Here is a 13,288-nt window from a genome sequence, read left to right as displayed (position 1 = left end):
TCAATCTGCATAGTCTGGAGGGCAGAAGAGAAAGGGGGGACATGATCAAAACATTTAAATGTGTTAAATGGTTATGTAAGGTTCAGGAGGGAAGTGTTAATAGGAAAATGAACACAAGAACAAGGGGGCACAATCTGAGGTTACTTGGGGGAAAGATCAGAAGCAACCTGAGAAAATATTATTTTACTGAAAGAGTAGTAGTTGCTTGGAACAAACTTCCAGCAGATGTGGTTGGTAAATCCACAGTAACTGAATTTAAACATGCCTGGGATAAACATATATTCATCCTAAGATAAAATACAGGAAATAGTATAAGGGCAATAGATGGACCATGAGGTCTTTTTCTGCCATCAATGTTCTGTTTCTATGTAAAATAATTTTTAATAGTCATAAGCTAGCTTGAATAGTATGGATAGGCAAGACGAGAAATGCACCAAATCTTCCATATCAGAGAAGGAGAAACTTAGAAAATCAGTTCATTGGGGCAGGTTTTCATAATGTCCAGCCTGTTGCACCCTGATGGAATTGCTAGTTACTTAATGACTATCCCCTGAACCAGGGTAGGCAAAGTTGGCTCTTCTATGACTTGTGGACTTCAATTCCCAGAATTCCTGAGCCAATCATACTAGCTCAATTCTGGGAGCTGAAGTCCACATGTCATAGAAGAGCCAACTTTGCCTACCCTTGCCCTAAACAAATGAATTGTTCTCCAATAAAAATCACTGGGCTTATACTCAGACCTAAGGATGTGAAGAGGTAGCTTGGCTTATTGAACTGGTGATGACCATTTGTGATAGGCAAACTGCTATTTGTATGCCGCCCTGAGTCTACGGAGAGGAGCGGCATACAAATCTAATAAATAATAATAATAATAATAATAATTATTATTATTATTTTGTATTCACCAAATGAAGCCATTCTGAGGCTGCCTAAGAAATAATGGAAAAGATTGAACTCCTACGAACAAACAACTTGTCGTTGTTTGTGGTTGTACAGAAACCTCCACTTCCTGGTTTAACACTTCCTTGAAAATTTCATGCTTGCAATGTTGCTGATGTAAGATACAAAATTTGTGTACTTTGTCACTGCAGAGATAGGTTGAAGCTCTGTTTAGGCTTGAAGTGGAATTAGATGATATAAGTTCCACAACTAAAATGTGCCCAGACCATGCAAATCCCCAATTACTTCCATATAGGCATATATATACAGTATATGCAAGCTTGTTTTTACAGAAAATCTTTATTTAAATAAAATTTACATTTAGTATCAAAGCTGATTTTCTACAATTAAAATGAGAGACTTTTTTGCCAATGAAGGCAAAGGCTATATCTGAACTTTCAAATCTTGTATGCTTGGGCAAAAAATTAGCCCCATCATTTTTTCCTTTTTAACATTTCCAAAGTTTTTTTGTTTTTTTTAAATCTATTGGACCCTGATGCTTTTAATTCTGGTCTCTTTCTTTTGTTTCCTATCATGAACAGAAAATTAGTATTGTTTTCTCATTTTTTAAAAAAGAATTGGCAATCTTTACAAACCTATTTGGATGTGGTGTACTTAAGAAAACCTAGTAGACTTGTAACTTGAATGATATTTGAATTGAGATTGCCTGGTTCAAACTTTTCACCTTGCTTATGTCTCAAAACAATGCTACTCATAGTTTTAGCCCTAGTTGAAAATCTCTAAGTTATAAAGCTGACAGTGCTGAGCACAATTGTGAATGACCACATTCACAAGTGTGGTCAAAAACCCAACATGGCAGCCATTACTGTACCAGGACATGATCAAAATGATGATGATTGCAGTGCAATCAAAGCTCTACAATGTACATGCAAAAGAGGTGCTTTGATCACATTATTGTAGTCACCATCTTGACTTTTTTGAACATACCTTATTTTATTGGAAAGGCATACATATTCTCGGAAGGCATTCTTAAATATTCTGACAGGAAAATCGGAAAATGTTACCTCACCCAACTCTAAGTAAACTGTTTTTTAGGTAAATAAATATTTAGTGAAAATACAATCCCTGTGCTAAAAGTATCCTTGTTTAAAACAAGCTTCACAAGGATGTTTTTCCTTAGACAAGTATTCAAGCTGGACTGCTCATAGCTTCTACTGCCTTCCTGATGCTGTAAAAAACAGTGAGGGTGTTTGAATGACACCAAGTTTTGAAGAAAATAATGAAGTGGATTGAGGAGTTTGAAGCTTCCTTATTCCAAGGCTTGAATAGAAGCTCAAGAAGAGGATCTTCTTTGAGCTGAACTGGATTATGTGAATGATGCTCATATTCTCTATGACAGCGATCCCCAACTTTTCCAGTTCTGTGGACTGGCACTAGTGGCGGGAGGGGAAACAGATGGTTTCTCACACATACTGCTTGCATGGATGTAGCTTCGTGCATTTGTCTGTTGCTTGCATGGCCCGCTTCTCAACAGGCCTTGGCCCGGCACAGCGCCCTGGAGCAGAGGTTGGGGATCCCTGGACCATGATATTGTGGTTGGAATTCTAAGCGACACACACTTATATGGTAGCTTTAAGGAAAGGTTAATAAATCCATCTTGTTATCATGCAACCCAGATTCTGCAGCTTGAAATTATCACAATTTCCACTCCAGGTAATAACTGGACGTTTTTGTTGCCAACTATGGCAATCTAGGGAAGAAAATGTAGTTGAGCAGTGTTCCACTTTGTTCTCACAATTTGTTGGATGCAATTCCAGGAGAGTGCTCTCCATATTATTAGTGGAAGAAGAACAGAAAACTGAGCCCACAAAACGAGAAGAATTTTGTTAAGAACAAGAAAACCATCCTTTTAAGGATTATGGTTCACCTGTAATAAAAAGCTACTTGCAACTTGCAGTTTTAACCATCCAAATATAACTTCTGTTGTATCAGCCCATATAAATTCTGATGAACATTTTTGCTTCTTTTTAAGATGCTTCTCTGTAGAACAAAGGCAAAGAAAATGGACCTGGCCTGTCCCAGTAATCTACAGCACGGATTTTGTAGTAGCCCACGACTGTTGTTCCTGTAAAGAAAACACAACAAATGGAGAAATAGTGAAATTTTAATTCCTTTGCGACTTACTCCTAAATTGACTGATTAGGCTGAAATGTTTCTATAAATACAATTGTATTTAATCATTTAATTTTAATCCCCATTAGGAATACAGTGGTACCTCTACTTAAGAACTTAATTGGTTCCTTGACCAGGTTCTTAAGTAGAAAGGTTTGTAAATAGAAGCAATTTTTCCCATAGGAATCAATGTAAAAGCAAATAATGCGTGCAAACCCATTAGGAAAGAAATAAAAGCTCAGAATTTGCGTGGGAGGAGGAAGAAAAGGAACAGGACAGTTGCTGCAGAAGGAAGAAGGTGAGATAAGGGGAATCTAAAAAATGCAATACTTTAAGGGTTAAAAAAAGAGAGGGACTCTGAGGCGGCGAGGAGGAGCACGCGCCTCCCCTGCACTGCGCCAGAGAGAGAAACCCAGGGGGAATGGCAGGAAACTGGTCGGGCCTTCATGCCGCTGTTAAATTTCCTGGGAAATTTTTCTGGGCTCGGGTTCTTTGCCACTGGTAGATGGTAGCACTGGAACTTGTGCCAGAACTACCATCTACCAGTGGCAAAGAACTGGTGGGATCATAAGCCCGAAAAAATTGTGGAAAATGAGAAAGCAAAACTACTGTGGGACTTTCGACTTCAGACTGACTGAATTTTGAAACATAACACACCAGACATCCTGATTGTGGAGAAAAAGAAAGTATGGATCATCGATATCGCAATCCCAGGAGATAGCAAAATAGAGGAGAAGCAGCTAGAGAAATTAGTGAAATACGAAGATCTAAAAATCGAGCTGCAACAACTCTGGCATAAGCCAGTGAAAGTGATCCCAGTGGTACTTGGCATGCTGGGTGCAGTGCCAAAGGATCTCAGTGGACATTTGAAAACCATCGGAATTGACAAAATCTCCATCTGTCAATTGCAAAAGGCCGCTTTAACTGGGATCGGCACACATAATTCGCCGCTACATCACGCAGTCCTAGGTGCTTGGGAAGCGCCTAGGATGGTGATGTAGTGGTGATGGTGATGAAATACGAAATCTAGCATAGTGATCTCGTTTGCTGTGTTGTATTGACACAATAATAATAATAATAATAATAATAATAATAATAATAATAATAATAATAGGCATGCTTAAGGATTTAAACTCAAATTGTATCTTAAAGATGCAGGAAGAATTTTTTTTTTTACCTGGGCTGTAGATTAACATTGTAAATATGCTGTCCTTGACACTGATTTGATGATATTTTTTCCCATCCATTGAAAACATCACTTCAAATTTTTTTAAACATCTGTGTGAAAATACACATGCATATTTATCACAAGGTTTACACCGTTATTTTTATTTTTTTTCTGCAGAGCAAAGAAGTTTCTAGGAAAAAACTTTGAAAGTATTTTCTCAAACACCTTTTTTTTTTTTAAGCAACAAGGGGACAACCCAAAAGGTGACTATGTCTCAGCACAGTACAGTACCGATAGCAAAAAAGAAAAAGATCTATTCTCATGAATTGGACAAAGAGCTGCCTTTGAGATTGATAAACACACGTTAGATATTAAAGCTGCTGTTATTACTACTACAGTTGTGCCAGGAACACCAAAACATTTCTAGGTTGAAAGGATTGGATAGTGACATCACTGTTGCCCAGGGAATACTTACTTTGGGGCTCCTTTCAGATCCCCATTAATTTGCCCACCGAAGTGGTACCCATTGATCTACTCGTGGTTGCCTGCTTTCAAACTGCTGGGTCAGCTGGTGCGCGTGATGGAGCTCATCCCATCCTGCAGCAGCAACCAGGTCTTGAACACAAACTCACCAATTGTCAGCCCGGTGTCTTAACCTTGTGATTATTACTCTCCTATTAAAGCTACTGATAATTTTTGCTGGTAAATGGAGGAAGATTACATTATCCCAAAGATATTTCTTGAGTACAGTGGGCTGGCAGGGGAATTCTGGGAGTTGAAGTTCACACACCTTAAAGTTGTCAAGGTTGAGAAATACCGGTAGTCCTCGACTTACGACCACAACTGAGCCCAAACTTTTTGTTATTATGCGAGGTGTTGGTTAAGTGAGTTGAGTGCCATTTCATGACTTTTTTTTTGCTACAGTTGTTAAGCAAATCACTGCAACTGTTAAGTGATTTGTGTGGACGTTAAGCAAATCTGGCTTCCGTCATTGACTTTACTTGTCAGAAGATGGCTGGCAAGGTTACAAATGATAACAACATGACAATGATTAAATGCAGCCATACTACATACATGCCAGTTGCCAAGTAACTGAATTTTGATCACATGACTATGGGATGCTGCAACAGACATAAATGTGAAAAACAGTCACAAGTCACATTTTTCAGTTCTATTGTAACTTTGAATGGTCACTAAATGGATGGTTGTAAGACCAGGACTTCTTATGAGAGATTCTGCTCTTTCCGCCCCCCTGTCTGTCTGTCTGTCTGTCTGTCTGTCTGTCTGTCTGTCTGTCTGTCTGTCTGTCTGTCTGTCTATCTGTCTATCTATCTATCTATCTATCTATCTATCTATCTATCTATCTATCTATCGGATTTCTATGTCCTCTCTGAGGACTCGGGGCGACTCACAACATATAAAATATACAATACACAATATCTTAATCCAATTGACTAATTAAAAATCTAAAAAAAACCCAGAAACCATAAAAAACAATAATTCCATTCACTCCACATTCTCTCAATGCATTCATTGGGCAGGGGGCAAAGATCTAATGGCCCCAGGCCCCTTGCGACATGTGAGTCTTCAGACTCTTATGGAAGGCAAGGAGGGTGGGGGCCGTACGAATCTCCGGGGGGGAGCTGAAGCATAGGACCATAATCACATCAAGTATGTTTACTGCTTTATAAAGTGTTAGTAAGATTACACCTAGAACATTGCATCCAGTTTTGGTCACTACATTAGAAAGATGTTGAGACTGTAGAAAATGTGCAAAGAATAGCAACTAAGATGATTATAGGTCTGGAGGGTAAAACATATCAAGAATGGTTGCAAGATTTGGGTTTGGCTAGTATAGAGAAAAGAAGGACCAGGGGGATATGATAGCAGTATTCCAGTATTTGAGAGGCTGCCACAAAGAAGAGGGGGGCAATTTATTTTCCAAAGCACTAAAGAGTAGAACAAGAAACAATGGATGGAGACTAATCAAAGAGAGAAGCAGCCTGGAATTAAGAAGAAACTTCCTAACAGTGAGGACAATTGACCAGTGGAACAGCTTGCCGTCAGAAGTTGTGGGTGCTTCATCACTGGAGGTTTTAAAGAATTGACTGGACAGTCACTTGTCTGAAATAGAACAGGATCTCCTGCTTGAACAGAGGGTTGGACTAGAAGACCTCCAAGACCTCCCTTCGGGGTCTGTTCTGATTTTTTCCACTTGCGAAAGGTGGCTTTGTCTCTAATGAAAAGGATTATTGGGTTTCTGTAGCCTTCTGTAACTATGCTGGAGGTTAGAAGTATAATGTGGAAGAAATTTCCCAGCTAGTTGCTTGCTAACGAAGAACCATTACAGTGTGTAAAATTAAAAAAATAGCTATTCAATTAACATTTCATCTGGAAAATGAATGAAAGGAAAACAAGGAAGGATTCTTGAAAATGGCTTACTTTGAATTCACACAGCTGTCATCCCATGTTATCAGAACTTGTCCTTTCCTGAGACCAATGAAACGGACACCATTCACCTGCCAAGACAGAATCACTTGCACTAAATACTGCATGCATGGAAAATACAAGCTGATGTTCAGCTCAGGTTATTTAATCGTGGATTAATTCATTTTAGGTTGGGGAGAAACGAAACCATATCAGTCCACACAAATAACAAAGCCTTGAAGGATAGCCGACTAACCACAAAAACTAACCGAGCTTTGGATTTCATTAGAATATTTTCAAAGTAGCATTAACAGTTGATTAAGTGGAATGTTAGACTTCACACACCGTGAATTTAATTTGTGTGCAATGAAAGAGTACAGCTTTGGACTATCATCCCACACACTTGGCGAATGCAAGCTGTTTCGTGATGCTTTCTCCTTTATAACTCTTCCTGACATCTTTTAAGGAATTTGAATTGACAGCTTGCACAATGCTATAGAGAGGAATGCTCTTGCAACTGCTACTCACATGCCTTTGTAACCCCTTCTACCCCCTGCAAATTAGGCTCACCACAAGCAGAATCAAGGTGAGCCACAATTATGTGCTGCCTTGTGATTGCGAACGACAAGTTGCATTTGCCTAGTCTCAAGACTAGGCAGAGAATTAATCCTTTGAAGGAAAAATATGTTGTGCATTCCAGATCAGGGGTCTCCAACCTTGGCAACTTTAAGACTTGTGGACTTCAACTCCCAGAACTCTGGAGTTGAAGTCCACAAGTCTTAAAGTTGCCAAGATTGGAGACCCCTGTTCTAGATTACTGTCTTTTGCTATCAAGGGCTCTTTGCTGCATTAAGGAAAAGATCTTAGGACATTTTCAAATTGCCAAGGTTGGGAAGCACTGTTCTAGGCCTACAAAGTCTACCCTCTGTGTGCCTCTTTTAGGAGTAGCCAGATATCCCTAAGACATACATTTACCACCTCAGTGATAGTTATGTCTTGGAGCAAGGACTGAAAAACCTATAATCCTCCATACATTGTTGGACTATAACAGCAAGCACTGCCAGCAGGCCTGTACCAGAGGCCTGTAGTTCAACAGCCAGATGGGGCAAAGTTCTTCACAGATGCGGACCAGAATACTTACGGGACCACCTTCTTCTGCACGAATCCCAGCGGCCGATTAGGTCCCACAGAGTTGGCCTTCTCCGGGTCCCGTCAACTAAACAATGTCATCTGGCGGGATCTAGGGGAACAGCCTTCTCTGTGGCGGCCCCGGCCCTCTGGAATCAACTCCTTCCGGAGATTCGAATTTCCCCCCACTCTCCCCGTCTTCCGCAAGATGTTAACGACTCACCTATGCTGCCAGGCATGGGGGGATTAACTCCTCCCTCTCTTCTAACTATAGCACTTGAGAATAATAATAATAATAATAATAATAATAATAATAATAATAATAATAATAATTTATTAGATTTGTATGCCGCCCCTCTCCGAAGACTCGGGGCAGCTCACAACAATGATAAAAACAATATTATAGTAGCACAAATCTAATATTGAAAGAAATAACTAAAACCGAATGGTATGACTGTGTAGTATTGATTGTTTTTAATATTAAGGGGTTTTTATTCTACTTTTATTAATTGGATTTGTATCATTGTTTACTGTATTTATTGTTGTTGTGAGCCATCCTGAGTCTTTGGAGAGGGGCGGCATACAAATACAAATTATTATTATTATTATTATTATTATTATTATTATTATTATTATTATTTATAGGCCATTCCTTCCCTTTGGCTGGAAAGAATGACTCTTTCCTTTATAACCTTGACTATTTTTTTACAGGTTCTGTACAAGGGTTATACTTTGCCAGGGAAAAAGGCGGCATCTGGTGCACAGCAGTGTAAAAACTTTCTTTGGATCAAATAGTGCTGATAAAGGATAATAAAAGAACCGTGGGAGTCATTGAAAGAACGCCAAGAATCCTCCAGCCTCTCGTAACTCCAGAGTGAAGTCAGGCTAAGAAACAAAGTCATTTAGCTTCCATCTTAACTAAACCTTCTGTGTTTGCAAGCAAGTGGCATAAGAGAGCACCCACCTGGTTGGGAGCAGAGAGGGGCTTTGCACAAATATGAAGGAGGAAAACAGCTGGGATTGGAAGTTCTTGCTTCAGCACTAAATGGTCTTTTGCAGGTAGTGGAAATGGTCCTTTCACCACAGGATCCTAAGAAATAGATTTAAAATTAATTTTTAAAGAAGGCAGAGAAGCTAGATAACATTCTCTAGAACCAACGGAATGAGAAATGAAATGGAAAAAGCACTCCAACAGAATAAAATAGAACCATAATGACACATATGGGTTGCACTGCTATAGTTAAGTAAGTTGAAAGTTATCAATAGATAACGGAAGGTATCCAAACTTGGCAAGTTTAAGACTCACGGATTTCAATTCTCAGCTTCTAATCTAAAAAAAGCCACTTCTTTGTCTCTTGTAATCTGTTGTGGTTGACTCTGGCCCAGCTCCTGCCCCAGGGAATGTGGAGGTGGATGCAGGGGAAAATTCAACATGTTACATGCCTGTGTTATTGCCGACAGAATCAGCTCAGAGTTTAGTTTCCTCAGATGAAGAAGAGGGTGGGAGTGACTCGGCAGAGGGGGGCTTGGCACACAGCCCAGGCAGTCAATCTCCCTTATCTTCCTTTGATTCAGATGATGACGTTTTGGACCCACGCAAGCGCAGAATTATGCGTAGAAGAGACCAAGTAAGAACATATTACAGGAAATAAGGGAGGCCACCTGTGTTTGGGTGGGGCTCCAGTAGTTAGGGCTGCTGCTATAAATAGCAGCATGTGGGTTTGGCCGTTGTGGAAGAATATCTGATCGGAGTTCATCAGGAATCTTGTGTTGCTGGACTTTGTTGCTTTTTCACGCCTTTGAACTTCGTTGGAAGAAGAAGGGGTGTGAAGTTTCTTCACAGCTGCTAGCTAAGTACTTAATGACTGCTTAAGGGAAATTGTACAGACTACCCAGTTGTTTTGGAAAGAGTGCTCTTTGCAATACAAAAAGAGTGCTTTGTTTATTTTGAATTTTGTGATAAAGAACATTGTTTTGAATTTTCAAACGTGTGTGTGTCTGAAATTTGTACCCTTGAATGTTCGGGAGGCTCCTACCAGAGAGCCCGGGAGAACATAATCAAATCTCCCATTGTAATTGGGGTGGCTTCTTCATTTTTATACAAGATATTGCATGTTTAAGCCTTCATTTAAAAATATGGCTGTTGGGAAGTTCAACTGGCTTCTTCTCATGATCATCTTTTCCTTTTTTCTTAACTCATTGCAGAATGTATGCTCACCAAGCCTAAAAAGATAGGGGGGGGGGGCCTTACTTAAAGAACTATAGAAAGGTGTTACATTTACACCCCCCTGTGAATTCAGATATTAGACTAGGACAACCCAGCTTCAAATCTCTCTTCACCCATGAAAGCTCGTTAGCTGACTTTGGGTCCTCTCAGGATTGTGATGGTGAGGAAAAATAGGAGGAAGAATCTTGTACATGCCACCTTCAGGAATGGTGAGATGATGTAATTCTAACAAGAAAATCACGGCCCCCAAATTTTATTTATTTAGGAAATGTGTATGGCTTCCCAACTTGAATAACTGTGACTCTGGGTGGTGTATGCTTCACCAGCAACATGTCAATACATCAGGAACCCAAAATTTATATTACATCCTTTCATGCAAGTACTCCAATCAATTCAGCTGGGATGGGCCAACGATATATGTGGGAAAGGTCATTCCAATGGGCAGGCACTATAAAGGAAAAAACATATTCAAAAGAAAAGCAGAGAGGAGTCAAAGCCAATTGGTCCTGCTTCCTGCCACTTATATGTATACAGTGTTCCCTCGATTTTCGTGGGTTCAAACTTCACAGAACGTCTATACCACAGTTTTTCAAAAATATTAATTAAAAAATAATTTGCGGTTTTTTCCCCTATACCAGAGTTTTTCCTGCCCGATGACGTCATATGTCATTGCCAAACGTTTGTCTGCCTTTAAAAAACATTTTTAAAATAAACTTTAATAAATAAACATGGTGAGTAATAATCTAAATGGTTGCTAAGGGAATGGGAAATTGTAAATTTGGGGGTTTAAAGTGTTAAGGGAAGGCTTGGGATACTGTTCATAGCCAAAAATAGTGTATTTACTTCCGCATCTCTACTTTGCGGAAATTCGAATCTCGCGGGCGGTCTCAGAACGCATCCCCTGCGAAAATCGAGGGAACACTGTAGTTAGTGGAGAGAACGTAGCAGACATTAGATGTCAAAAGAAGAGAGATATGGATGGGAAACCTCATCTATTTCTTGCTTAGACCTGTTTGTTTCAGATTCATCCCCTGGTTGGCAGATGAATCTCAAGAACAAATATTGTTCCCAATAGGTGAGGAAGCTGAGGCCAACATTTCTGATTTCCAATTCTCCTCAGGGATTCTCTCTGTGTTTTGCTACAATTGTCTGCAATGCCTTCCTTGTTTGTTTGTTTTTAAGCCCCATTTACAATGAACCACTGAACAGCTTTGAAGGGGACATGGGTGGTCCTTAGATCCCCTAGTGCTCAAGCAAGTCCTAACAGGAGACCATGGGGAAAAGATCAAAAAATAAAATCCAAGGGGAAGCAGTACTTCTGGCTTTGTTTGTAAAGATATCTATTACCGGTAGTGTAAACATTTACATAACCCCTTTTATAGTGTCAGATCCATGAAAAAAAGCTGGCCCACAAGGAGCATAAAAGGAATGAATCCGATTGGGGCAACTTCCTGGTTTATTTCTACAGGACAAGACAGAGGAGATACAGAGGACAGGTGAGTAGATTGGGGAGGGTGTGTGTGTGTGCCCTCATTTAGAGATCATTCCTTGGTGCTAGTGGTATTACAGACATATATTGGATTCATGTTGTTTTGACTCTCCCCACAAAGCATCCTGGAAAATGTAACTTAGAAAAAATAATGAGAATTATTTTATATAAATGACTGTGGCACTGCCTCCCTTCAGAATTAGAGTTCATTTTATTGCTTGGGGAGAAGAAAATCTCTGGTTTGAGTTGTAGTTTAATTTTAGTAATTTCATATATCCAATTTCTAATTTTAATCCATATTGTTTTAATTTTTGGGCAAGTCCACCACAGGTGGAAGAATGTTCCATTTGTGTTTGGACATCTCCAACAATTTGGTTTTAATTTGGGATAAATTTGGGCTAGTCTTGATGGTGATATATGCCACCTATAGAACATTTTTATAATAATGTTTTATTATAATTTTCTTTGTATGCTGTTGACTTGGTTATTTTATAATTCTTTTTCCATACTGCCTCCCATTGGTCAATGTAAATGTTATATCCAATGTTTCTTGCCCAACTAGTCATAGTCCCTTTCACTAATTCTGTTTCCATTTCATAATGTATTAAGTAGCTGTATGTTTTTGTTATGAAGTTTTTTTCTCCTCCTAGTATCAATTTGTCAAAATCTGTATCTTTTTCTTGTATCCCTTCCTTTTTTAAAATCAATTTACCATTTTGAGTATATTAACGTATAAGGCCACCATTCAATTTTAATATTTTGTTCTGCTAAAGTTTCTCTTGATTTGATATTACCTTCTGAGTCTAATATTTGATTATAAGTTACCACTTTTTTTAGTTCTGTTGTGTTCGGATGTATCAAGGCTTCCATGCCGGGATACCATCTGGGAATTCTTGTGTAAACATGTCTGTTTCATCTGGAGAATAAAGAAACTATCATAATGCCAGAGGTAGACACTGGGGTCAAACTATTTTCCAAAACATCAGAAGGCAAAATGAGAAACAATGGATGGGAACTAACCAAAGAGAGATGCAACATAGAACTAAGGAGAAATTTCCTAATGGCGCACTCAACCAATGAAGCAACTTGCCTTCAAAAAGTCGTGGTGCTCTATTACTGGAGGCTTTCAAAAAAAGACTGGACAATAGTTTATCTGAAATGGTATATAGGGTCTTCTCGAGCAGGGAGTTGGAGTAGAAGACCTCCAAGGTCCCTTCCAACTGTATTATTCTATGTCCTAATGTAACAACACAAGTTCACACAAATACTAAAATAAACTTAAGTTTTGAAATTTTCTCGGAGAAGGATTTTTCAAACGAGAGTAGTTCTTGTAGTATTTCAAATGAGAGGAGAGCTGAGCAGACAATGGAGCCAAGAGGCTGGAAGTGAGATGAGAGATTGACAGCCAAATATGAATTTTATTTCAGAATTTTTCTCAAGGGAGCTCTTTATGGCTATGAAAAGCAAAATGTTCAAAAGGGCTAACACAAAGAGATCTGGAGGTTTAGACTTTATTTTTCTACAAAAGAAATTGTAGAATTGGAAGTGTTGTGCTTTTTAAATACACATATGAGAGTAACTCTAAATATATTCAGAAGTAAATATGTCTGTATCTAGTGGGGCTTATTCTTTGACTCATTGGAAAAACTGTGACAGAAGCATACACTGTTATGAATGTTATGGAGAGAACAGATAATTTTGTTTATGTTCTACCTTACAAAAATAATGGAATGAACCTAACAAAGTAAAATGTATTTTGACCGGGGCAGTCTCCTTC

General features: G+C 39.0%; 1 protein-coding gene across 1 annotated transcript in view; it reads right to left on the bottom strand.

Moving 5' to 3' along the window:
* Positions 1 to 1,220: 1,220 nt before the first annotated feature.
* IDUA (alpha-L-iduronidase) overlaps positions 1,221 to 13,288 on the bottom strand; it is an 82,337-nt gene continuing 70,269 nt past the window's right edge. Inside the window, exons 11-14 of the mRNA XM_070742305.1 lie at positions 8,760 to 8,885; positions 6,683 to 6,759; positions 4,250 to 4,350; positions 1,221 to 3,025 (exon numbers count right to left, since the gene is read on the bottom strand). Coding sequence (XP_070598406.1) covers positions 2,928 to 3,025; positions 4,250 to 4,350; positions 6,683 to 6,759; positions 8,760 to 8,885 — 402 coding nt within the window. The 3' untranslated portion in view covers positions 1,221 to 2,927. The remainder of the gene's footprint in view (positions 3,026 to 4,249; positions 4,351 to 6,682; positions 6,760 to 8,759; positions 8,886 to 13,288) is intronic.

Source organism: Erythrolamprus reginae, chromosome 2 (assembly GCF_031021105.1).
Source record: "Erythrolamprus reginae isolate rEryReg1 chromosome 2, rEryReg1.hap1, whole genome shotgun sequence".
Classification (NCBI taxonomy): Eukaryota; Metazoa; Chordata; class Lepidosauria; order Squamata; family Dipsadidae; genus Erythrolamprus; species Erythrolamprus reginae.
Note: the sequence above shows the minus strand (reverse complement) of the source record. Positions and strands in the feature narration are given on the sequence as shown.